This window comes from Gadus macrocephalus, chromosome 19 (genome assembly GCF_031168955.1).
Source record: "Gadus macrocephalus chromosome 19, ASM3116895v1".
Classification (NCBI taxonomy): domain Eukaryota; kingdom Metazoa; phylum Chordata; class Actinopteri; order Gadiformes; family Gadidae; genus Gadus; species Gadus macrocephalus.
Genome location: NC_082400.1, coordinates 930,393 through 955,704, shown reverse-complemented (window position 1 = coordinate 955,704; position 25,312 = coordinate 930,393). Strand labels below are relative to the sequence as shown.

At 46.2% G+C, this 25,312-nt stretch overlaps 2 protein-coding genes across 3 annotated transcripts in view; one reads left to right on the top strand and one right to left on the bottom strand.

Annotated features, from left to right (window-relative positions):
* The window catches only part of LOC132447845 (uncharacterized), a 103,371-nt gene that overhangs the window by 39,165 nt on the left and 38,894 nt on the right, over nt 1–25,312 (top strand). The gene's annotated exons all lie outside the window — the stretch shown is intronic.
* On the bottom strand, nt 1,117–12,888 carry LOC132447543 (uncharacterized). 2 transcript variants are annotated; one of them, XR_009523104.1, is made up of 10 exons: nt 11,528–12,888; nt 11,223–11,415; nt 10,653–10,757; nt 8,927–9,031; nt 7,482–7,658; nt 6,261–6,371; nt 4,164–6,102; nt 3,991–4,065; nt 3,010–3,132; nt 1,117–1,918 (listed from the first exon to the last, which is right to left on the bottom strand). XR_009523104.1 is itself a non-coding variant. In XM_060038367.1 (7 exons), the coding sequence occupies exons 1-7, from the start codon at nt 11,548–11,550 to the stop codon at nt 1,853–1,855; spliced, it is 792 nt and encodes a 263-aa protein (XP_059894350.1). In that variant the 5' UTR covers nt 11,551–12,888; the 3' UTR covers nt 1,117–1,852. The 2 variants fall into 2 exon arrangements, 1 of the variants encoding a protein (XP_059894350.1); XM_060038367.1 differs by lacking the exons at nt 3,991–4,065; nt 4,164–6,102; nt 6,261–6,371.

The following is a 25,312-nucleotide window of genomic DNA, read 5'->3' as shown; positions in this document are numbered from 1 at the left end:
AATTAATTTATTGATTGGCGGCTAGGTGCGTCCTTGGACCAGCCCAGGTCACAGGGAATAGGTCTGCAGCTGCCACACACACACACACACATGCACACACAAACAGACACAGCCACAGAAACAGCCGCACACACACACACACACACACAAACAAACTTAAGCAAACACACACATACACACACATATCCACCCACACACACACACACACACACACACACACACACATGCACACACAAACAGACACAGCCACAGAAACAGCCGCACACACACACACACACACACACACACACACAGGCTTGTCTTTGTCACGTTGTGGTACAACCTGACAGGAACCTACATTGTGGGAGCCACCCTTCCTAGACATACACCTCTGAAAAAAATCTGGCATGTTTAGATGCACTTGAGGAGCATGAATATCACTTCAAATTAACAATATTCATAACTTGGGTTCAGACCTGACTAGGACCTCCTATGTGGGAACTTCTCAGGTATAGCTATTCTTCTGGGGACCCTAAACACACATCTCAGGATTTGCTATTCTTCTGAGGAACATCTTAACACACACCTCAGGTATATCATTCTTCTGGGAAACAGCTGTTCTGACATCCCTAGACAGGACCACTATCTGGTGCAATAATCTCAGACAAACAACCACAAACAGACTGTGGGTTGACCAACAGTTGACACCTGCGCCACAGACCTAGTCTAAACGTGAAGGTGATATGGCCTACCTACGGTCATAAAATTAGAGTTGGGTGATAGTAAGTTTGGATCATGTATGGTGCAGGCATTATAGAACAGGTTTGTATGCTATGCTATATATATTTGATTCTCTATTCAGTACCTTTTGTATAATAGTACGACCCAGGAAGTGACGTCATGTTCTCGCGTCAGTACAACTCGGGCGACGACTTCACGAGACAAATGGAACGCAGCGTAACTGTTTTGTCAAGTGCAGTGCCAACCTGTCACAAAGCCTACAACTCCTGTTTGAAAGGGAATGCGTTGACGTTTTCGCCAGCCGGTTAAGTATTCACCGTGTAGCACAACACCTGCACGCAATCGTTGCGTATTAGCATTACTTCTGTGTTTATTTGGCACCTTTTGGGGCTTGCATGTAAAATCATTTCATAAAAGGTTTTGAATTTTTTTTTTTCAATTGAGGATGCACACCATCGGCCCATGCGCAAGCCATATCCGAAATTTTAGGCCGATCTGACATATGGTCAGAGAGATATACGAGCCACAGACAGACAGCCATTTATAGATAGATGATGTTTCTACACATGAATTAGAATTAGATCACCTGAACATACTTTAAAAGCTCTTTATTGAGTGTCAACTCAAATACAGTAGGCCTATGAACCGCCCGACAAGATTCTGAACAAGGAATCTCTATCCCCCTCTATCCCTATGGTCCCCCCTCACTCTCTCCCTCCCTATGGTCCCTCCCTCTCCCTATGGTCTCTCTCTCCCTCCCTCTCCCCCTCTCTCCCTCTCTCCCCCTCTCTCCCTCTCTCTCCCTCTCTCTCTCCCCCTCTCTCTCTCCCTCCCTCTCCCCTTCTCTCTATGGTCCCCCCCCTCCCTCTCTCCCTCCCTCCCTCCCTCCTTCCTTCTCTCTATGGTCCCCCCCCCCCTCACTCTATCTCCTGTCCCCCTCTCCCCCATTTCTCTCTATTGTACCTGATGAAAACTGAAATGTTTTACATTTTCCTTTTTAGTGCAGTAATTCTATTTTTGATGTAGAATTTGAGTGCCTTCCAGTCTCTATTTTTTAGTGCTTCTGGCTCTGATTTAAGGCACTTATCACAGTCTTCCTTTCTTGGAACATTGCAGGTCAAAATGAAGTTCCTCATGTGCTTTTCAACGGCATTTGTCTCCTCAGTTTCCCAGGGCCTCTTCTTCTGTGGCTTGCGAACTAAATAAGAAATGAATGAAAAGTTAGTTTAGGACATAAATGCACAGTAATTGTTAAGTCTGGCTCAAATAAAGTCCATTATACAACTTAGTCCCAACTGCGTTTTGTGATTGGCATTCAAAACTGTATTTTTGATGAACTACCATACATACGCATGTTCACTATTTGAAATTCCACACTAATGTGAGTTTTAGGAACTGCATTTCTTATGAGTCAAAAACTAAACTCAATACATAATATCAATTGAACAGCTAAACTATTGCTGTGCTGCCATAGGCAAGAGAGCATTAAAGTCGTGTTTTATTGCTTTATTGTTACTTAGACAATATAGCGCGAGTGAGTGAGGATGTCCGTCGCCCATGGCTGCGGCCAAACCACAGCCATGGGGATATCCACAGACCTCCTCACGAAAACGAGCGCTATATTGCTTTTATACAGCAATTCCTTTTACAACTAATTATTAAATAAACACCAGATAAAGTTTTCAAAAAGGTTAATTTCGTTCAAATACAGTCTGAATACGTAGCAAATATAGTTCCGGATAAAGCGCCCAGGATTCATGGTTGCCGCGTAACGCACATTGGAAGGTGCAAGTAAATGTTGCTGAAATTAACAGTCACATGTAGCTTATCGCACAGTGATTGCTTGTGATCAGTCAAGAGTTCTACATTCGGAGTGGATGTGGGATGTGCATGATATCCTCACTGAAAGTGCGTCATAGAATGCCTCTCGAACGTCTCATCCAATTGGAAAGGATTCTACATAAACAGACCTAACTGCTCTATAATGTACTGTATGCTGCTATGCTACTGTACACTAGTGTACTATACTTTATTGTATGCTATTGTACTTCACGCTAGTGTACGCTACTATACTGTGCCCTACTGTACACTACTGTATTGTCCTGCACTGTACTTTACCAATATAGTGAAATGTTTCAGAAAAGTAGCCTTGTCATCCTCTGCCTATGCCAATCCCCATGTACAATTTCACATGGATTGGGTGTGTTACTCAAGAGAAAAATGTAGACAGATGGATGGACAAACAGCGTTTTCATCATTATATAGTATAGGATAGTAGGATATCCTTACTGGTCTTGGACTTTTTCTTTTGGACAGGGATGTCGTCTCCATCGGAATTACTCTCCCCTTCATTTTCTTGTGGAGACCCACTTCGTTTCTGCTCCATGCTTCGTGCCAGACTGACATCAGAAACTATTGAATGACAAGATGATTACAAGTTCTCATTAAAACTTCAAAATTCATGTAGAATCCCAGCCGATATGTGAATCACAAAGTGGAATCTCTATCTACAATATTATACTGTTTATAGCTATAGCAGCCGTCTGTTTAACCTGGTATGAGAGTTGTGTGAGTGTTGAGGATGTATCAATTAGTTTGTTTTGATGACACAAGCAACATTTAGTGAATTGTGGCTGATGTTGTACGTATATATAAATATAAGGTGTGCTTGGATCACAGTATGATTGTGTGTTTGCTGTCTCTCTACCCGTGATGGAAATGTTTTGATGTGTGCCACTATCTTTTGAACCTTTAATTGACCTTTGGATTGCATGCAAGTAAAAGTGTTATTGATTATGATTGAAGGCATTTAAGCCTTTTTAAGGACATAGTTACCCTGATCAGGGACAAAGTTTTAAAGATGGATATATTTTTAAAAATACAGAACGCAAGATATGCTTGTAACCTAAGTGTGGAGGGTGTATGTGGAGTGTGTGTTGTTGATGGCTGGTTTACAGCCTCACCTGGCCTGAGTCAGACTGATTGGACTCTGGCTGGGTGGGGCTGCACACCGGTGGTGCAGAGCAATTATGGCACCCAGGATAAACCAGCCATCAACACACACACTCGAGGAGGAGCCACAGTCATGGCAGTTTGTACCATCAGCTCGGCGAATACAATCTGCCTTAATCTCAAATAAACATCTTGCACTACCATCTACCCGTGTCCTGTGTTGGAGGGCCCCAAAGGAAGCCACTTAGGTGGCGTGTGGTAAGGAGCAACCCTGCCACACTAAGATATTCATGTTCTAAGTAACACCAAAACACATACCTTCCATGTCTTGTTCATACACCTCCTCTGTAAGGTCATCTTCAGACTCCGTATGCTTGTCCAACTGGATTGTTTCTAAACAGGTGGTATGAAATACATTATACTGTAGTTATGGTGTTGTACCCATTTAAAGCTCAAAATGGCAAGAGTTGATTTAAGCAGAAACCACATACCAGTCGGATCAATGTTGATCTCCTCAAGGCTCTTGCCTTGAAAGTCTGCAAGGCGGCCCTGCTCCATGGCCATCAGAATTTTACTGATCTTGACCAGTTGAAGGGTGCCCTCCGGTAACCGATAGAACTGCCGATGCACTCTAATATCGTGGCCCATGAAATCCGCCAGCTGGTCAAGCTCTGTCTCCTGAAGGTTTAGTACTTTAGATAAGGTAGCCATGTGCTTCCTCAGTCTTGTTGAGGTGAGTGAGAGAGGATTCTTGACATCACAGAGTTGGACAAACTGGCGGATGCAATCTGACCCTCTGTAGTGCGACATCACTCCTGGTCTGGCAAACACATATGCGTTTTCTTTGAGGACGCCACACTCCTTTCTCTTTTGATGTAGCATGTTGAGTGCTTCATACATCACTGGGCTTAGGAGGATAGCAACTTTCCTACCTCGCTTTCCTCTCATTTCTATTCTGGTAAAATGATGGCAGAGCTTTTTCTCGAGCTCAGAGAGAGCGAGGTTGACGTCTTCGTGAGGTGCTGATGTGTCTCTTGATGTGAATGCAGAGAGGGACATTTTGGACACCTCACCTTCTCTACGCCGGTTGAATAAGATAACCTGTGCGAGAGTCACCTTTGCCAGGGTGGCCCAGTTGTGCGATGACGCCTCAGATTCTAAATCATGTTGGTACTGCTGTTGCTTCTCATCCAGCTAATTGTGCAACTTCTGCACATCTGCTGTGAAAGGCAGCAGCTGGGGGGCGTTCCACTTGGACTCATTGAGGCTCTTCAAAGATGTGACTGACACAAGCTCGTGCCATTTGGCATCATACAGATTTCGAAAGGCTCGAGCTTCTTCTGCGCCATCCTTGTCTCCTTTAATGATTGCATCACTCTCCAGGAGCATAGACATCCTCTTGAGGCTGTGTCCAAGTTTCAGAGGAAGCGATTTGGAATTACCTTTATTGCCTTGTGCTGTGTGTTTCACTGCATCGACTGTCTGCATGAAGTTCGCTGGTATGACATATTCTTTGATCGTCTTCATGTTTGTGACCTCTCCACCATGTAAGCAAAGTCTGCCAAGCTCCCTTAACTTTTGCCGGATATATTCGTGCTTATCAACTTCAAATCCATGCTTGTTGTAGAGGTGCTTCCCCATCTCCATGATGCACCAGTCATTTCTGACTGCATGTGCAACAGCATCCTGGTTCATGTTGTTCACCAGTTTCCATAGCTCTTCCGAAACTCCAGCAGGTGTGGGTTCTGCAAAGGCACAGAGGGCTTGGACTCTAGTTTTTCCCGGTTTGGGATCGACAGGTTTGAATTTGCAAATCTGAAAATGTCTCCACATTGTACGTTTCATAAATAACCCTTGACAGTAGAGACAGTGCATGTAGTCTTGTGCTTGGGATTCTTCTCTTGGCTGCTTGCGTGCAACCAGTTTTCCTGTGCCCGTTTTCAAAACTTCAGCATTATGTGCAAAATTACCTTTGTTTCGGAGACATTCTAAGTGCACGCGTCTTTGTTTTGAGCCCTTTGGGAAACTAAGTGCTTTTGCTACCTCCAGCTCCTTTTTGTGTTTACGCTCCAAATGCTTCACGATTTTTAGGAAAGAAGACCCGCAATACAGACAGAACTGTCTCTTGTTGTACATCCGAGATCCATCTTCTTTCTTTCTGACAGCAGGAATGGATACTGAGGCACTTTCAACATGTTCCCTGCTAGGAGAGCATGTGGTGTCAGGAATACAGACATTTGTTGCACTGCTTCTGCTACTCAGAGTCCTGTCTGACAAGGATGATGGTGACATAGATGGTGACATTTCACAGATCATGCTTCCATCTGTATCATCTGTACTTTCTGCAATTGAAGCTGGAACGTATTCTTCCCCACTATCAGTACTGGTGCAATAAAGCTCATCAGATCCATCAGGAATCCTGTCTTTCATCTTTAAGAAATATAAAATAAAACAGTTTAGATGCACAAAGGGTTCAAGGATACGCGTACTACCCGTTAGTGATAACTTTGACCACTGAAGTACATTTTGTCAACCACAAAGATGTCTACAGTACATGACGATGACTGACATTTGTTGGTGGGACTTACAAAGACGCTTTTGGTCCTCCTAAGCCTTGGCACAATCAATTGTCGGACATCATCTCCATGTGTCATACTGGAGTCAGAAAGATCAAATCCAACAGGAATCTTCTCTTTGCTCTTCAAGAAACACAATTAAAATACCAGTTTAAACAAACAATACACACGGTCATGGAGAGTTACTCTACGTGCAGGCTTTCAAAATGTCATCTAATACCTGTTTATTTAGGTTATTAAGGACCTGGCAAGCAGCTGATTGGAAGTATCAGATTGCTATGTTAGGATTGGAGAGAGAGCCTCAAGGTGAGTTGCTCTCCAAGACCATAATTGGAGATGGTCTAAATGTTCAGGGTATTACAGTGCAAACAGCAAAAGCAGCTATTTAGCCGACTTGCAAGTGTGCTTGCTTATTAACTAAACTGAGCAACAATACAACCAATTGCCAACAACTAGCCTGACCAGCCACCCCCTCCGACATTTGATTCCGGCAGAGGTTCTGGACCCACGTCTATAGGGTCTTGTTTACTGAACGTATTTTCTCACGTTCCTAAAAATATATAATAAAATCTAGCTGTAGGTCGATTTCTTTCAAATCCAGTCCAGTTTGATTGGAGCGTGAGGAAATAAGTTTGTAAATGAGACCCTACGGATGTGGGTCCAGATCCTCTGCCAGAATCAAATGTTGATGAGGCTAGGTGGGAGCTGCCATAATCAAGAGTGGAATGGATACAATAGAGGCCTGTCACTAAGCAACGGACATACCCACTTTTTAACATGGCCATCTTGGAAGAATGGAATGTGCCCATTCACTCCAATGTTAAAACAATGCAATTTCAAAGAACCAAAACAGTCAAAAGAACAGGCAGAATACACATGGAATTACAATCTTATGATGCCCTGATTTAGATTTGTAGATTCCATGTTTTTAATTGCATGTAAGTGAATAGCTTGATTTGGCTTTGAGTGCTTCGAGTTATCACTGAGTAGGAAATGCGCTATATAAATAAAAATGGATTGGATTGGCATTTATGCTGCGGTGCCAAAGCCTAACCAAGCCAAATCACATTCATGTATTTCAAAACACAAAATCTTTTGCAGTAAATAACAATAAAATAGTGAATGAGCACTTCAAAATTCTGTTCCATCAAGATGGTGGCAGGTTGAAAAGTGGGTGTGTCCATTGCTTAGTGACAGGTTGCTGAAATTACTAAAGTGATCTGGCTAAGATACCTGTATGGTGGATGAGGGAACATCTTCATTAGCGTTGGAACTGACGGCTGATTCATCCGAGTCTGTGTAGTTTACCAAGCTTAACTTGGCTTCTTTGGCAAACGTTGTGTCTTGTGACACCATGGTGGAGCTGCATACAGAGGAGCTGTTCTTTAAATATGTGTCTCCACTGCAAACCTAAGACATTAAAAGAAATTCAGATTATAAAGACTGCATGTTTCTAATCAAATCAAAAATAAATTGTGAGGGATCAAACAGTGGGTTTACACTGAATCGCTATCATAGAAGTGAGCATCCTGAATTAATTACCAATGCTTTTAGTTGTTGCCACAACATGATGCCAATGCTATCATTAGAGTCAGAGGTGAGTGATAATTCAATATCCTCACTCTCCCCCTGGTCATAGCATACAAACTGTACAGCTCTTATGAGATGTAGCCTGAAGATGTTGAGGGCAGAAGAAGGGAGGCAGCTTTGAGTGGCAGCTGGGTACGGATACCCCACAAGGCTGCACCTGAGAGCGTGTGCGTTAGCTGTATTATAAGTAACTATGAGTGAAAGCAGGTTAGGTATGAATACCCCACAATGCTGCACCTGAGACGGTGTGTGTCAGTTGTATTATCAGTAACTTTGAGTGGGAGCTGGGTGAGCTGGGTACGGATACTCCACAAGGCTGCACCTGAGACAGTGTGTGTCCACTGTATTATCAGTGGGATACCCGTACCCAGCTCCCACTCCAAGTTACTGATAATACAGCGACACACTGTCTCAGGTGCAGCCTTGTGGGGTATCCATACTCTGCTCCCACTCAAAGTGATCGGTAACTTTGAGAGGAAGCTGGGTACGGATACCCCACAAGGCTGCACCTGAGACAGTGTGTTTTATTCATTGCATTATGCCACTTCATGTAGCCTTCATCTGCCATGCAAGCCTCCCTACAATATCAAATGACAAAATGCAACCCATTGGTCTGACCAGTTAGCCAAGAATATTCAAGTGGTTTAAACTAACAACTGCAGCAATATTTATGTCCCAACTAAGTTTGTGGGACATTTGTACAGCTATTCCATTTTTTTATTAAGGAGCATTTAAAACAAGCATACGATATTCTGTTTCCATCAAGATGTCTGCCAAGTTGGTCTGATATTTTTGTAACTCCCTCCTCTCTCAACAACAGGCTGTGCTGATTGGTTCTCAGTAAAATCCTGATCCTGGGTCAGTGCGTATTCTAGTATCTAGCATGCCATTTCAAGCCAGTGTGTATAAGCAAGAACCGTATCTGAGCACACGAATCCTCACAAATGAAAATCCTCACAACTGGCATTACTCTATGACATGGACTTGAACCTCATTACACCTAGTAAGTGTGTATGTTTGCATGGCTCCTTATCACAAACACATTGACAAGTATCTAAAACACAATCCATCCATCCACAATCCTTTACCTGCAAGCTGGAGGGTGAAACCTCTTCTTCTTGCATCACTGGGTTGGAGCTGCATGGCAAGATACTATTGTCCACGGATATGTCATGAGAATCGCCACCACCACCCTAAAATATGAATTTGAATCAGTTATTCAGAATTTGTCTGTGTAGCAGTCACCATTTTGATTACAAGCATATAGTCTACACAACAGCTATACAGTTGCATGCGTCTTCTACTGGTATGAGACCAACGGCCAGTCAGCAACTAATTTTAGCAATCATCAGTCAAGCACATTGAGTAATAACCAACCGACTGTTTTAGCGGAAATACAACCCTGAAGAGAACATCAACATACAGATTATCTCAAGTCACAGCTAGTAGGCTACTGTCTCAGGTGGAGCCTTGTGGGATAGCCGTACCCAGCTCCCACTCAAAGTTACTGATAAAACAGGACACACACACACACTGCATCAGGTATAGCCTTGTGAGGTATTCATACCTAACCTTTTCCCACGCAAAGTTACCAATAATACAGCTGACACACACCATCTCAGGTGCAGCCTAATGGGGTATCCGTACCCAGCTCCCACTCAAAGTTATCCGTAACTTTGAGTGGAAACTGGGTACGGATAGCACAGTGGACAGTGTGTGTCCGCTGTATTATCAGTAATTTTGAGTGGGAGCTGGGTACAGGTGTCCCACAAGGCTGCACCAGAGACACAGTTTCTGAAATGGCATACTACAGACCAGAGCACACACTGACCCAGGAACAGGATCAGTGTTAGTCAAACTATGGTAAATGACAACACATTATGTCGGTTCAACATGTAATTTCTCATGTAGTGAGCTGATTTTGTTGGTTTTGTGTAGCTTAAGTTTTGCCTGGGTGACAGTCTAACTTCTGTTTAGTGAAGTTTTATTCATTGCATTATGCCACTTCATGTAGCCTTCACCTGCCATGCAAGCCTCCCTACAATATCAAATGACAGAATGCAAACCATTGGTCTGACCAGTTAGCTAATATTCAATATCCTCACTCTCCTCCTGGTCATAGCATACACACTGTACAGCTCTTGTGAGGCGTAGCCTGAAGATGGTGAGAGGACAGAAGAAGGGAGGCAGCTTTAAGTGGCAGCTGGGTACGGATACCCCACAAGGCTGCACCTGAGACCGTGTGTTTTATTCATTGCATTATGCCACTTCATGTAGCCTTCATCTGCCATGCAAGCCTCCTTACAATATCAAATGACAAAATGCAACCCATTGGTCTGACCAGTTAGCTAAGAATATTCAAGTGGTTTAAACTAACAACTGCAGCAATATTTATGTCCCAACTAAGTTTGTGGGACATTTGTACAGCTATTCCATTTTTCTATTCAGGAGCTTTTAAAACAAGCATATGATAATCTTTTTCCATCATCAAGATGTCCGCCAGATTGGTCTGATATTTTTGTAACACCCTCCTCTCTCAACAACAGGCTGTGCTGATTGGTTCTCAGTAAAAACCTGATCCTGGGTCAGTGCGTATTCTAGTATTTAGCATGCCATTTCAAGCCAGTGTGTATAAGCAAGAACCGTATCTGAGCACATGAATCCTCACAAATGAAAATCCTCACAACTGGCAAAACTCTATGACATGGACTTGAACCTCATTACACCTAGTAAGTGTGTATGTTTGCATGGCTCCTTATCACAAACACATTGACAAGTATCTAAAACACAATCCATCCATCCACAATCCTTTACCTGCAAGCTGGAGGGTGAAACCTCTTCTTCTTGCATCACTGGGTTGGAGCTGCATGGCAAGATACCATTGTCCACGGATATGTCATGAGAATCGCCACCACCACCCTAAAATATGAATTTGAATCAGTTATTCAGAATTTGTCTGTGTAGCAGTCACTATTTTGATTACAAGCATATAGTCTACACAACAGCTATACAGTTGCATGCGTCTTCTACTGGTATGAGACCAACGGCCAGTCAGCAACTAATTTTAGCAATCATCAGTCAAGCACATTGAGTAATCACCAACCGATTGATGGCTTATATATAAATATATAAAATGGCTTCCTTTCCACAATGTGAATATCATATGGTAATCACAACTATGCTAGTGATCAGATTTATTATTGTGTTTGCTTGAACAGAATGCCTTGTCTCTTTTTTGACCTTCATTTAACCCAGAAAAAAGGTTAACATCTAAACCTTCCTTTACAAGGGTCACCTGGTCAAAAGGGCAGCAGTTAGTCGAAAGATGTTGACGTATATATTAGATAAAGCATACTATACAGAGGCATATAGTCACTGACAAACCTTTTCTCTCCATGGCCAACTGCTATCTCCATAGTCATATGTTATTTCCTCTCCTCTGTTTATGTCTCTCGCAGCAAACAGACAGAGGTGTGGTTTTCCACCAACTAAAATTCTTTTCATCCTGCTGGTAGGATGGACATGATTATCATTGACCAGTCTTCCAAATGAGTCATCTTCCAACGCAGCATCAACGCTTCAAAGGAGACAAAAAGAATCACGCTAATGGCTTAGTCAAGCAGGACAATTAGGCCAAGATTATGTACTGAACATTGCAAGCTACCAGCCACCATACAGTAAATGCTTACCACCATTTTTTGCCATGCCACATGAAGTCAAACACGAACACCAAGCATTTGGAATGATAAATCCTCCTCCTTCTCTCTGATTCCTTAAAGTCAATAATTTCTCCTCTGTATTCAACTACAAAATCCCCCTTTTCAAAAGGGGACAGAGCAAACACACCCCTGCCTGTTGACAGAAGTAAGAGTTAGTAAAAGGTGCCATGACATGCTACCAGGTGTGGTGTGATTAGCCGTTACAAGCCGTTTTGGAAATCGGCCCCTTAGGTGTGCGTGTCCACCTAGATGTGTGACGGATAGATGAGCAACATTTGCTTCAGTCCACTGGGTAGGCTGGTGGACTGATTTATCCAGCACACATCTAGGTTGACGCACGCCCACTTCCTGCCCCATATGATGTCATATGGGGCAGATTTCCAAAACGGCTTGCAACGGCTAATCACAGCACACCAGTGCCCTATACCACGAAGCTCGCTGAACATACCCAGGCTTTCTTGGGAAAACCTGGCTCGATAGAGCCGCAACTCGCAATCAGAGTTAAATGGTACCACGAAGCTCACTTTAGATTCAATTAGTTGAACCAGGTTTTCCGCCTTAGGTTCAGTGCGCGTTCACGTGAAAGGGGCGTTTTTTGCGTCATTTTTCTCACCTTTACGATAGATCAAGCAGTCTATATGAGTATAAGTGAAAAGATTCTGCATATTGTCTGTAAAAAAACTATGCCAAATGCAGAATTGTTCGCCATTAATCCAAATAGAATGATGATGATTTAAAAATCCATAAGCAACGTCCATCCTGCCTTATTCTATAATTTAGGGAATTCACTTTAAATACACCCTATTTAAGAAATGTATCGCATGTTTTGGACCGCTGAGAGGTAGCGGCTGTAGCGTAGTGGATTAGTATAAGACCCGAACGCCAGCGACCGGGGTTCAAATTCGCCGGTCTATCATCATGCATTTTACCAAGATGTGGTGCCAGCACGGACTTGAAAATATGGGTTCAAGTTCGAAATAAGCACAAAAATATAATTCCATAAGCTTTAGTGAATAAGTATTCCATATGCATGACGAGAATTAGGACTTTTTAAGCTTCACATAAATTCACGTTATTGGGAGTCGAACCCCCCGCGCAGAAACTCAAGACTGACGCGCTACCTCCACTCTAGCACTCGGTCACTGAGACACAATGCGCAACAGTAATCATTGTCTACATAAGGTCCAAAAGGACGATCAAACAACGAACACCCTCTGATGAGAATCTGTATCTCTCATGAAGAACCCCAATTTCGTTGTTTGCACAATGACAATAAAGTCTGAAATCTGAATATCGTCAGACAATGCCAAGGGATCGGTTCTGTCCTGTAAAACCCTTGTCTCCGTAGAGACGCCTGTACGAGAAGTGCACCGGGGTCCACGGGAACACCCACAAATGGTGACGCCATTGTCAGAGGAGGGGCTAGGAGGCTGCGCACGCCGATTTAAGTAGCCGATCTCCGGCTAGACTAAGCTGATAAACTGCTCCCGACCAGGTTTGGTTGCGAGCATAAGTCACCATGGTGATACAGCGACGCTAAAAGAGATCGACTTTCGTGGTACAACTCAACATACCTCGCTAACCCTCTAAGCGAGCTTCGTGGTACAGGGCCCTGGTGGCATGTCATGGCACCTTTAGTAAACAAATGTATTGCCCATGTTGGCAACATAGTGCAGGGAATAAAACAAACTCTGAATTCACCTATGACACATAATTTAACGTAATAGTACTAAGACACACACTATGAAATATCAAAAGCAGATATCTTCAGTACTAAGTGCAATTAACACTACAGAGACACACTTGCCTTTGGTGGAGTTTATGTATTTCACCTCTAACATGGCAGTCTGGTCTGTGGCACTGATGGCATGTTGTTCTGCAATATGCTGAGGGGTTGCCCTCCTTCTCGCCATTTTGCCTGTAGAGAATAGATTTGATTTCTTTATTTAGAACATGTAAGCAATAAAAAAAGTTAAAATAGAAAATGAATAAATAAAACAAAAGCAAATAACAGACACTTGCCACATGCTTGAAAGGGGGAAGGAGGAAGTAAAAAACGTATCTGGTCCTACCCCTTAACAGATCAATTTAGCCTGTATAGTTAATATTATATAAAAAAAAACGAAGTTGTACCCACTTACTGAGATATAACGTTCAAATCGCATTTTAGGATTAAAAAGACAACAGTTGAAGTAAGGGTGTAGATAGGCTATATGAAACGTTTTATCTATTGCTTTCTGTGTAGGAAAGGAGTAAATTATTTCAATATAGTTTAGTTTAATGCCATGGCAACGAATGTCACGTAGCCGAAGAGAGCACCGCGATCCATCTCCGTTTGTGGATAACTACCTCTTCAGACTGAGAACTACCTCTTCAGTTTGCCGATGTTCGTAAACGTTTGCTTGCTTATGTTCGTTTAACGGAAAATGTTTAAAATCGTTCGCGAACGTTCGCCTATGTTTGCGATTCTGAACGCACCTCACGTTGGTGCAACCCACCCTTAGAATCGCCCCAGCCTGCTTCAAAATGGGGGCCACGTGTATGCACAACCCTGTCCTTAAAACAACCCTAAACATTCGTTTTCAGAAATGTGAAACCCATCGAGTGGTTAGTGGTGTTCGATGATGTTCTAAATCAAGTATCGTAGCGAAATAAAGTTTCTGTCGTGTTTTATTTGGCATTTTTTAAATCCATTGATTTCTGTTGGAAGACTCGTTGCTTGATGACCGGAAACGGAAAGGGGTGCTAGTTGTAGTCCTTTCGCTCGGTTCTAGCCTCTACTGTTGATACGGAGAACCAAGCGAAAAGACTACAACCGAACCTAATCATCCCCCCCCCCCCCCCCCCCCCCCCCAAGTACAAGTTCAATGGATATATAAAATGCCAAATAAAACACGATTTCGCTAGGATACTTGATTTGTAACATCAACGAACACCACTAACCACTCAGTGAGTTGCACATTTATGAAAAATAAGCAATACATTCTTATAATATTACATTTATAAATATATTATTTATATAATGTATAAATAAACGTTACAATGCAGCAAAATGACTGAGAAAATACCCTAGGGCTAAACGGGTTAAATATTTGATTCTTCTACCTTCAAAACATTTAAATAAATTGCATGTTAATCAAGTTAGAATTGCACATATCTTCGTATTAGCCTACCTTTGTCTTGACTTTTCGTCGAAGTATGGCGCCTCTCATCTCCCGCCAATGTGGATGATCTCACGTTTGATTGGTGGACGAAGTGATCATCTCACGTGACAGGCAGGTCAGCGTTTGATTGGTGGATGGAGTGTGTGGAGTGTGTGTTTTTAGAGCGAAAAAGTGAACCTGCAGTACCCTTCTTTAGTCTGTAGAGGGCCAGCCTCAAACACACTCAAACACACATTTGCAGGTTTTTGTGAAGTGTGGGGTTTTTTTTTTTCATTCAAATTTTTGCACTAGTCATATCAGCAACGTCAGTCCTATCCATTTCAAGGATTTCCCTGGTGGGGTCCTGGTTTTTGTTCCCCACAAGCATTTTGTTCCCCATACCGTGAGTGTGCTGTCAGGTTTTGTTCCCCAAATAGTGATAAAGACAAACACACACACACACACACACACACACACACACACACACACACACACAGGCACGAATACAAGCCCACACACATAGACGTGTGTGTGTGTGTGTGCCTGCAAATTTGAATGCAGAAATAAATAAATCAGAAGGTGATGAAGTGGTTGAGGATCTGCTCTGTCAGCAAACCTCTCATCACCTTGGACCATATTGGTGGGTTGAGTAAGCCTTCTATCCTTTCAATGTTTTATTTTTACTTCTGAATTCCATTTCCCCATCCAGGTAGAATTCGGATCATATTCCATAGAGTTGCCGTGGTTCCCCGATCTTGGAAGGTTTGCCCACCCAGCTAACCAATAGGTGAGCGAACTCCATTAAAGGGTTGACCATAGAAAGCCCATTTCAGGACAGACCTAGGGCTAGGATGTTCTCCTAATTTTCTGTCTTTCTTTCTACCTCTCTTTCAGTCTTTCTTTATAGTGTTCTCTCTGTCTCTCCTTCTGTCTCACTTTCTCCCTTCCTTCCTTTCTTTTTGGTTTCAGCCACCAATGTTGCAGAGCACTACCCTGGAAATCCAGAGTTCTTGCAAGAGCACAATTAGAATTTTCGCAGTGAGTCACTCAGGGAATGAGCAATATAATCATTCCCCGATTCCCTGGATACGAACATTAACCAATCACATTAGTGTATCTGATATAGGCGGGCCGGAAGCAAGCTAAATAGAAGACTAGCAGAGTACAGAAAGAGTCCTAACATTAGCTGTTGCTTTATTAATATGTGGCATCATGTCATCAGCCGGCCTCCACCCATTGTTCCACCCATGAGTATTTATTGCAGAATTGATGGTAATAATGGTACATGATTGACACATTGCATTTTCTTGTTTTGACAGCTCCCCAGAAAGGGAATATAAGCATGTCCTTTCAGCATTTTTACATCAGGAGATTCGACCCTGGGGGTGATTCAGACTTCGACATCGGTGTCGTTCAGACATTGGTAGAATCTCCGGGTGGTTTAGGGGGTTGGGCTTGCAAGAGGCGAGATAAGTGTGGCCGCTGTTCCTGTAGTTGGTTTTGGTTTGACCAAAGATGGAGGCAAAACGGGCAGAACTCATCGCGATCATCTTAAATGTTGCTTCAACGACGCATCATATATTCCATCGCATCCACAGCATCTGAAGCATCGATGAAAGATTGGAGCATGACTAACGGCCCGATTCCACCGGACGCGTTACGTCCGCGTTACGGCTGCGGCATGTCTTGGCCGCGGTCACCGCAGCAGATAGCTTCCACTCTAATCAATGAGACCATTTCCACCGGGCGCGCTGCGGAAACGTCTCAGCAGTGTCCCAGGACCGGCTCGCCGCGCCGCAGCGCTATCATTCCGTAGCATTTCTATTTTTGACGCAAGCCGTTGCTGAACCGCGTCAATTATAAGAGAGCAGATCGAGCCGGGCAGGAGGTGAAAAAGTAGAAGCCATAGAGCATCCGGTCAATTTTCAAAATAAAACACAATACTCAGCTCATGTAGCCTATCACAACTTCACATTAACATTATTACGTCATGACCGGTGGCACCAGGTCAGCAGTCAATCAATCAAAGGGTCTCAGAGGGTCGGCAACATGGACGACGAGAGACTCATTGTCGAAGTTCAGCAACATGAAGTCATTTATGTACCAAATCATCCTTTTTATAAGGACAATGGCCGGAAGGACAAAGCGTGGCATTTAATTGCAGTCGTTTTGGGAGTGGAAGTGGGCACATTAGGTTTAGGATTATCGCGTGATCTCGCGTTATTGCGGCTGCCGCTGCGCTGCCGTAACGCGCCCGGTGGAAATGCACGCAGGGCAAATGTCGCAGCCGTTCCGCGGCGCAGCCGTGCCGCGGCCGTAACGCGTCCGGTGAAATCCCGGCGTTAGAGACAAATAGAAGAAACGACGAAGAAGAAACGTGTCGCGAACGACTGTGTTATGGAGAAAGAGAGCGTTTCTGCTGTTTAACCTGGATCAACAGCAGGAAAGGATCTGGGAAGGCCATGACCCTATAATGTTCAGCCAACTGTTGTAGAAAATTGTAATGAAAAAAACTTTTTCGATATATGCGTGCAGCTGCAATATATTTTATATTGTATAACCACTCAGCGAACAAAAGGCAACAGGCTGATTATCATTTAGGGTGCCACGCAATGACATGCAAATGCAGACCGAAGCGTGATCAACACGCCCACTCATGGGTGTGAGAAATACCAACTTTCTACGCCTCATTCAAACATAAGGTTATTACATTTCCTCCGGAGAAAAGACTACCTCATGAATAGTACTTTTTCAGGAGAATTCCAGGGTACAAATGTCACGATAATTTATTCAGACATACGGCCCATCACGAGAATATCAGGAGAATATCAGGACATGCACGTATATCTGAAAGCAGCTATAGTATGTATACTGGCTACGTAGATCAGGAGGTAGAGCGGGTTCACTGGTAACCGGAAGGTTTATGGTTCAATCCCTGGCTCCTTGTCGATGTGTCACTGAGCAAGACACCTAACCTGACTGCTCCTGACAATCTGTCTGTCTCCCTGCATGGTTGACTCCGCCGTTGGTGTCTGTGAATGATTGGTTGTAAGCCGCTTTGGATCAAAGTGTCAGCACAGTTTGGATAAAAGTGTTTGCTTACAATACACACTGGGCAATCCAAAGTAGTTGTAGTTGTTTGGTTGGACACATTTCGCAGTAAAGTGATCAAATTCTTTTTTTTTCAGATCACACCACATGTGGATCTACGTTACCAGGAGCAGGTTGCTAGGGAAAGGTTAATACACTCCCTTTGATCGTCTGCACTTGTATGAACCATAACTCCTGGTTTCCTGCATTACATGGTAATAGTGTGAGTCTGGCTTCCTGTTCTGCCGGCGGTCGTGGTGTGCACGCTACCTAACCTTGTGAACACGCTTTGTGTACACAGAGCAAGCATTTGTGCGATTTAGCATCTCGATACATCTGTGTAGATGTTTATCCAGATGTTATTTACAAGGCATTAGTCTAGAGTGTGTTAACTATGCACAACTGACTAAGAATTCTAAAACCAAGTGACTGCCTTCATGATAAGCATAGCAAAATGTCACAACAGCAGCATATATTTCCATTCGGTTTCCAGAATCATTCTTTATTCCTAACAATTACAAACTGATATTAAAGCGTCTCCAAAATAAGCAGGGGCCTTTATTTCCCCAGTCAAGGCGCTTCTCTCCAGTGCTATGGTTTAACTAAATCGAACCTGTACTGCGGCCAGGGATCAGCCGGGGAGCAGCCTAGGAGCGAGGCCAGACATTGGCGGTCCCGGCGTGTGTTTTCTGCATTCCGGAGCATTAAGCATTCTATTCCCCCTCCTGCAGGCCGGCTTCCACTCCAGCGCCCAGCCGGTGGACCGCGTGGGACCCCGGTGCTCGTGCTGTACACTGGAAAAAGCCTTCTGTTGAACCAATCAAAAAAATCTAGGGTAATGGTTCACATCTATATTACATAACTTGAGCCAATGACAAATATATAGCTTGCCTCAAACAATATTTCCTATGTTCATAAAAACAAAATAATACAACTTGGCACCAAGTATAATTCTATTCTTTGAATGAAGTTAATACATTTAAATCGTATGTTAAATCCTAAACAAAAAAATATTGTTTCTCATTTAAGAAATATCTATCAGAAATAATTTGTTTTATCCAATCAAAAAGATTAAAATTTAATCAAACAATTGTTTCTCATTTAAGTCATAATATGCATCCGATATAATTTGTTTTATCCAATTTAAAAGATAAAAATCGAATCAAACAATTGTTTTTCATTTAAGAAATATCTATCAGAAATAATTTGTTTTATCCAATGAAAAAGATAAACATTTAATCAAACAATTGTTTCTCATTTAAAAATTTTTAAACATAACATATTTTTGTATACAATATATATTAACAATCTAAATGGCAGAGTTAGGCCTACTCCAGACCCAGACAGGCTGTACGTGCTAGCTCACAGAACCAGTGAGTCATCGTCACTGGTCAAGGCTCTCTACTGCAGGTTCAGCTGTAGGTGCTACCTTGAATGAATAAGCAGCTGATGTTCCAAAAAGCTTCAAAACATGATCAGGTAGCTGGTGCTCAAAGCAAGCATCACCTGACAGCTTTAATCCATATCGGATGTAGGATGGAGTTTAAGGTCTGCAAGGACATCCGGTTCCTGAGTTTGCTTTTTACCACGAGAACTGAGCTGCCTGTAAGTGCGTTGAGACGGGGGAGGGGCCGCGCAGGCACCCGGTGCTCGTTGTGAAGAGGTAATAGCGATAGTGCTTTCACCTCAAAAAGTCGCCAAAAGTCACCAATAGCAGCTGAAAAAGGAGCTAGATTTGTCGCTTGTCGCTGTTTTGAAAAAAAGTCGCCAAAGGGGTCTGAAAAGTAGCTAAATATAGCGACAAAATCGCTAAGTTGGCAACACTGCGGTTTGGTCCAGTAGTCGTAAGCATAGACATCTTATAGATAGACGGAGCATTGGCTGCTGGGACGCGAGAAATACGGCCGCCATCTTGGAGTGGTCAACCGGGAGCAGAAACAGCAGCAGAAACAGGATGCCGGGCTGTTGTTCAGCGTATTCCTGCTCAAATCGGCGGACAATCCATAATAGGAATCGGGGGATTACTTTTCACAAGCAAGATTTAACATTACCGTACTATTGGTATAATTAGTATCGAATAATAAAACACGCCAAACCATGTGGCCTTTATCATAGCTACACGTATGACAAAAAACTGCATGAAAATCAGTGGTATTCAGTGAGGTGTAGTGCCGGAGGAAAGGAGGACGTAGGCAACTTAATTATAACTATTTATTCCAATAAAGCAGAACAGAACAATCGGTCACAGTGCATGGTTCGTACTCTAGTGCAACACTCTAAAGCGTCCCCCTAGCCCCCGTGACTCCTAACCAGTTCCCTCCCACTCGATCCGTAAGAGGGGAACACAAACCTATAATGTAGTCACTACACCAGCCCCCCCAGTGTTCACCTCAATACTCAAAATCCCAGAGGCGAGGAGGGCGTATGGCCCGGCCCCCACGACTGTAGGCATAGTCAGGAGGTGCAGGAGGAGGCGTGACATCGTCCATCACATCCCCATGTTGGGCTGGGCGGGGGGCCGCGACGACCGGAGGGCCGCAAGCTGTGGGGGCTTGTAGGGGGGAATGGCCACGGCGTGGCAGGGGGGGCAGGACAGGAGGGCGGCCCCTGCGCGGTGGCAGAGCCAAATCCGGGGGCAGCTCAAGGTCCAAGTGAGCCGGTTTGAGGCGATCAACCGACATACACTCAGGCTTACCCCCCATGTCAACCATGAAGCTCTTGGCTCCTGCCTCGATGACACGGAAGGGTCCGTCATAGGGAGGCCGTAGCGGAGCTCTGTGGCCGTCGTGGCGAATGAACACATAACCCGCAGCCTGCAGCTCCGGGGGCACCCGCGAAGCAGGGACGCCATGCTGCGTGGTTGGGACCGGGGCGAAGGTCCTGGCGCCGTCCAGCAGGGAGGCGCGCTGAGCGGAGGCGGACCAGGGCTCCGTCGACTTGGGGATGAAGTCACCAGGGACCCGCAGCGGCTGTCCGAACACCAGCTCGGCCGACGACGACCGGAGGTCCTCCTTGGGCGCTGTCCTGAGCCCAAGCATGACCCACGGCAGTTTGTCGAGCCAGTTGCTGTCTGTGAGGCTGGCTCGAAGGGCGGCCTTCATGGAGCGATGAAAGCGCTCAACAAGTCCGTTAGCCTGCGGGTGGTAGGCGGTAGTGCGGTGTAGCTTGACCCCCAGATTCTCCGCCACCGCCGCCCACAGCCCTGAAGTAAACTGCGGGCCACGGTCAGAGGAGAGGTCAGCAGGAGTGCCGTAGCGGGAGACCCACACCGCGATGAACGCCCGGGCCAGGTCGGGGGCTGTCGTTGAGGAGAGCGGGACTGCCTCCGGCCAGCGTGTCGTCCTGTCCACCATGGTGAAGAGGTAAGTGAAGCCATGCGAGGGGGGTAGGGGTCCCACCAGGTCCACGTTGACATGGTCGAACCTCCGCTCTGGCACCGAGAAGTGTTCCAGGGGGGCCTTGACATGGCGATGCACCTTGGCGCGTTGACAGGCAGTGCAAGTGTCGACCCAGGCCCTCACATCTCTCTTGAGTCCGTGCCAGACGAACTTCTCGGACACCAGCCGCGAGGACGGTTTCCGACCTGGGTGAGACAAGCTGTGTACCGCCTCGAAGACGGGGCGTCTCCAGTTGGCGGGGACTACAGGCCTTGGCTGACCCGTGGAAACGTCGCATAGGAGCTTGGCCCCTGCATCACTAAAGAGCACCTCCTCCAGACGCAGCCCCGTGTCCGACGACCTCAGAGCTTGGACGGAGGGGTCGGCGGCCTGATCCACAGCCATGCGGGAGTAGTCCAGGTTCAGCTGGACTGCACCGACCACCGCCCTGGAGAGACAATCCGCGACCACGTTGGACTTCCCAGCCACGTGCTGGATGTCTGTGGTGAACTCGGAGATGTAGGAGAGTTGGCGCTGCTGGCGGTCGGACCACGGCTCCGCTGCCTTGGACATGGCGTGTGTGAGCGGCTTGTGGTCCACGTAGGCAGTAAACTCACGGCCTTCCAATAAAAAAGTGTCTGACCGCGAGCCACAGCCCGAGGAGCTCCCTGTCGAAGGTGCTGTACTTACGCTCCCTGGGAGACAGCTGGCGGCTGAAGAATGCGAGTGGCTGCCAGGCATCCCCAACCCACTGCTCATACACTGCGCCCACGGCAAAGTCTGACGCGTCCGTGGTGAGAGCAGTGGGCGCAGAGGGTGAGGGGTGGGCCAACATGGCCACGCGGGCCAGGGCCGCCTTGGTGTCCTGGAAGGCCTTGACACGTTCCGCCGTCCAGTCAACCTGTTGTTTCAGAGCTTTGCCCTTCTGGGCCTCGTACAGCGGCTGCAGGATGTGAGCTATGTGGTGGAGGAAACGGTAGTAGAAGGTCACCATCCCGATGAACCCCTTGAGCTCGCTGACCGTGCAGGGGCGTGGGAAGGCTGCAACCGCTTCCACCTTCGAGGGGAGGGGGATCACACCCTCCGCGGAGACCTGATGCCCGAGAAAGTTAAGGGTGTCCCTTCCGAACTCACACTTTGCCGGATTGACAATCAGCCCATGTTGGCTGAGCCGCGTGAAGAGGGTCCGGAGGTGGGACAGGTGTTCCTCTTCCGTGGTGCTCGCAACGAGGATGTCATCCAAGTAGACGAAGAGGAAGGGCAGGTCTTGGAGCACCGAGTGCATGAGGCGTTGGAAGGTCTGCGCCGCGTTCCTCAGGCCGAAGGGCATCCGCAGAAACTCGAAAAGACCGAAGTGGGTGACGACGGCTGTCTTAGGGACGTCCTCTGGGTGCACCGGGACCTGATGGTACCCTCGTACCAGGTCTACCTTGGAGAAGATGCGTTTGCCCGCCAGGTGCGCTGAAAAGTCCTGGATATGCGGGACCGGGTAGCGGTCAGGCTTGGACGCGTCGTTGAGGCGGCGGTAGTCCCCACATGGGCGCCACCCACTGTCTGGCTTAGGGACGATGTGCAGGGGAGACGCCCAGGGGCTGTTAGAGCGTCGAACGATGCCCACCTGCTCCATGTGCGCGAACTCTGCCCTGGCGACGGACAGCTTCTCCGGGTTGAGGCGCCTGGCTCTGGCGTGGAGGGGAGGCCCATTGGTCTCGATGTGGTGCTCCACTCCGTGCTTCACCGTGGGCGCGGAGAAGGTGGGCCTAGTAAGGTCAGGGAATTCTGCCAGCAGCCGAAGGTACTGGTCACTTTCAGCGAGCGTGTTGGACAACCCGTTGTAGACCGCCTCCCCCTGCGTACAGGCGAAGGAAGTGAAAGTCTGTGAGTTCACCAGGCGCCTGTTCCCCACGTCCACCAACAGGTTATGGACGCACAGAAAATCTGCGCCAAGGAGGGGAAATGTAACAGCTGCGATGACAAAATCCCAGGTAAAGCATTGCCCTCCGAAGCACACGTCGACCGCTCTAGTGCCAAAGGAACGGATAGGCGTGCCGTCCGCACCCACCAACTGCGGGCCGTGCTCCCCCTTCACCACCTCCGATCCCCCTGATGGAATGATGCTCCACTGGGCACCTGTGTCACAGAGGAATCTGCGACCGGAGACGGTGTCTTGGATGAAGAGCAGCCTGTTGGTGACACCAGCGCTCAGGGCTACTACTGAGCGCCGGCCCTGCCGTTTCCCGTCCGTCCAAAGGAGCAGGGCGAGCGGCAACGTTTGGCCTTGGCGCCAAAATTGGCGTAGTAGAAACAATGGCCCGCAGCGTTACCCTGCTGGCCAGAGGGTCCGGCGTCGTCCTTCGCCCTCCTGCGACGGTCCGGTGGCGGGGCAGCCGCGGGAGCAAGCAGGTCGGGGGACCGTTGAGGCATGGCCAAGACGAACCGGTCCGCCTCCCTGGCCAGGGCGCGGGGTCCAACGATGGTGGTGTTAGCCAGCGCCATCCTGACCTGAGCTGGCAGCGTGCGCATAAACAGCTCCGTGAAGAGGATCATGGGGTCTTCTGCACCGAGCAGGTTTAGCATCCTCTCCATACGGGCCGAGGGCCTCTCATCACCCAAGTCCGACACGTCAAATAAGCGGCGCACCCTCTCTGCGGTGGAAAGCTCAAATGTCTCCAGGAGCAGGGCCTTGAGGCGCCCATATTTGTTGGTCGTCGGGGGGGCGGAGAGAAACCCCACCACACGCGCTGCGGTGGAGCTGCCCAACATAGCCACAGCATGGTTGTACCGGTCGTCGTCGTCGGTAACGTCGCTTTTATTGAAATGTGCCTCCACTATAGCGAACCATGCAGCGGGTGTTGATTCCCAGAACTCCGGCAGTTTAAGAGTGGGGGTGCGCACGGCCTGCGTCATCCTGACAGGGGACGGTGATGTCTGCCGCCGTGAACGTCTTCCTCGGGCGGACATGTTGATAATCGCAGTGTTCTTTGTTTTCGTAAACAAATAAATAACAAAAACGAACGTCGGGGTCACCAGTGTAGTGCCGGAGGAAAGGAGGACGTAGGCAACTTAATTATAACTATTTATTCCAATAAAGCAGAACAGAACAATCGGTCACAGTGCATGGTTCGTACTCTAGTGCAACACTCTAAAGCGTCCCCCTAGCCCCCGTGACTCCTAACCAGTTCCCTCCCACTCGATCCGGAAGAGGGGAACACGAACCTATAATGTAGTCACTACAGAGGTATGATTAATTAAATGCGCTGACAGTTCATTGCTCCAGCCAAACGGATTACACTGAGTGGAGCGGATGACCACTCCAAGATGGCGGCCCCGCGTCTCGTCAGCGCCAGTAGGCGGTAGCATTCGATGCTCCGTCTATCTATAAGATGTCTATGGTCGTAAGCGTCTTTGTAGTTAATGCGCATGCGCAGGCTTGTACGTAACCTTGAAATTGTACATTTGTCTAAACAAATATTTCTAAATTGAGCTCCTAATCAAATATAACAGTGTTTTAGGAAGAAAACAAAAAAAATGTATTTGGATTGAATGACAAAATTATTAATCAGTTGAATACACAACCTTAAAATTTGTCAAAATGGATATTTCTTAATTGAGCTCCTAATTAAAAATATCTATATTTCACAGTATTTTTAAATAAAAAAAAGTTATTTTAAAAATAAAACATTTTTTTTATTTGAATTGAATTACAAAATAATAATCAGATGATGTACGGCTTAAAAACCTTTTTCCAGTGTAGAAGATAAAGCTCCATAGAAGCGGAGCGTTTTATTATTTTGCTGGTGCGGTTGGCAGAGCAGAACCCCACGGTACATAACACAGAAACAGAGAGCGGGTAAACGCAGTAATGCCCTCAGCACACGGGCTGCAGGAATGGAAACATTTTGGAGGAGCCGATTCAGCACGTCAGAGGCGGTGGAGTGGAGGGCTGCTGGGAGCCACTGCAGAGGAAACAGGAGACACCACTGCTGCTACAGCGGGAGTAGGAAACCTCCCATGAGCTGAGAGCTGGTACTGTGCTGCAGCATCATTTAAATAAATAAAGCACATGGGAAACCATGAGGCCTGGGTCACTCTGTTACGCTCTCCAAACCTGACCTGCTTTTTTTTGGCTTTTGCCAAACATCCAT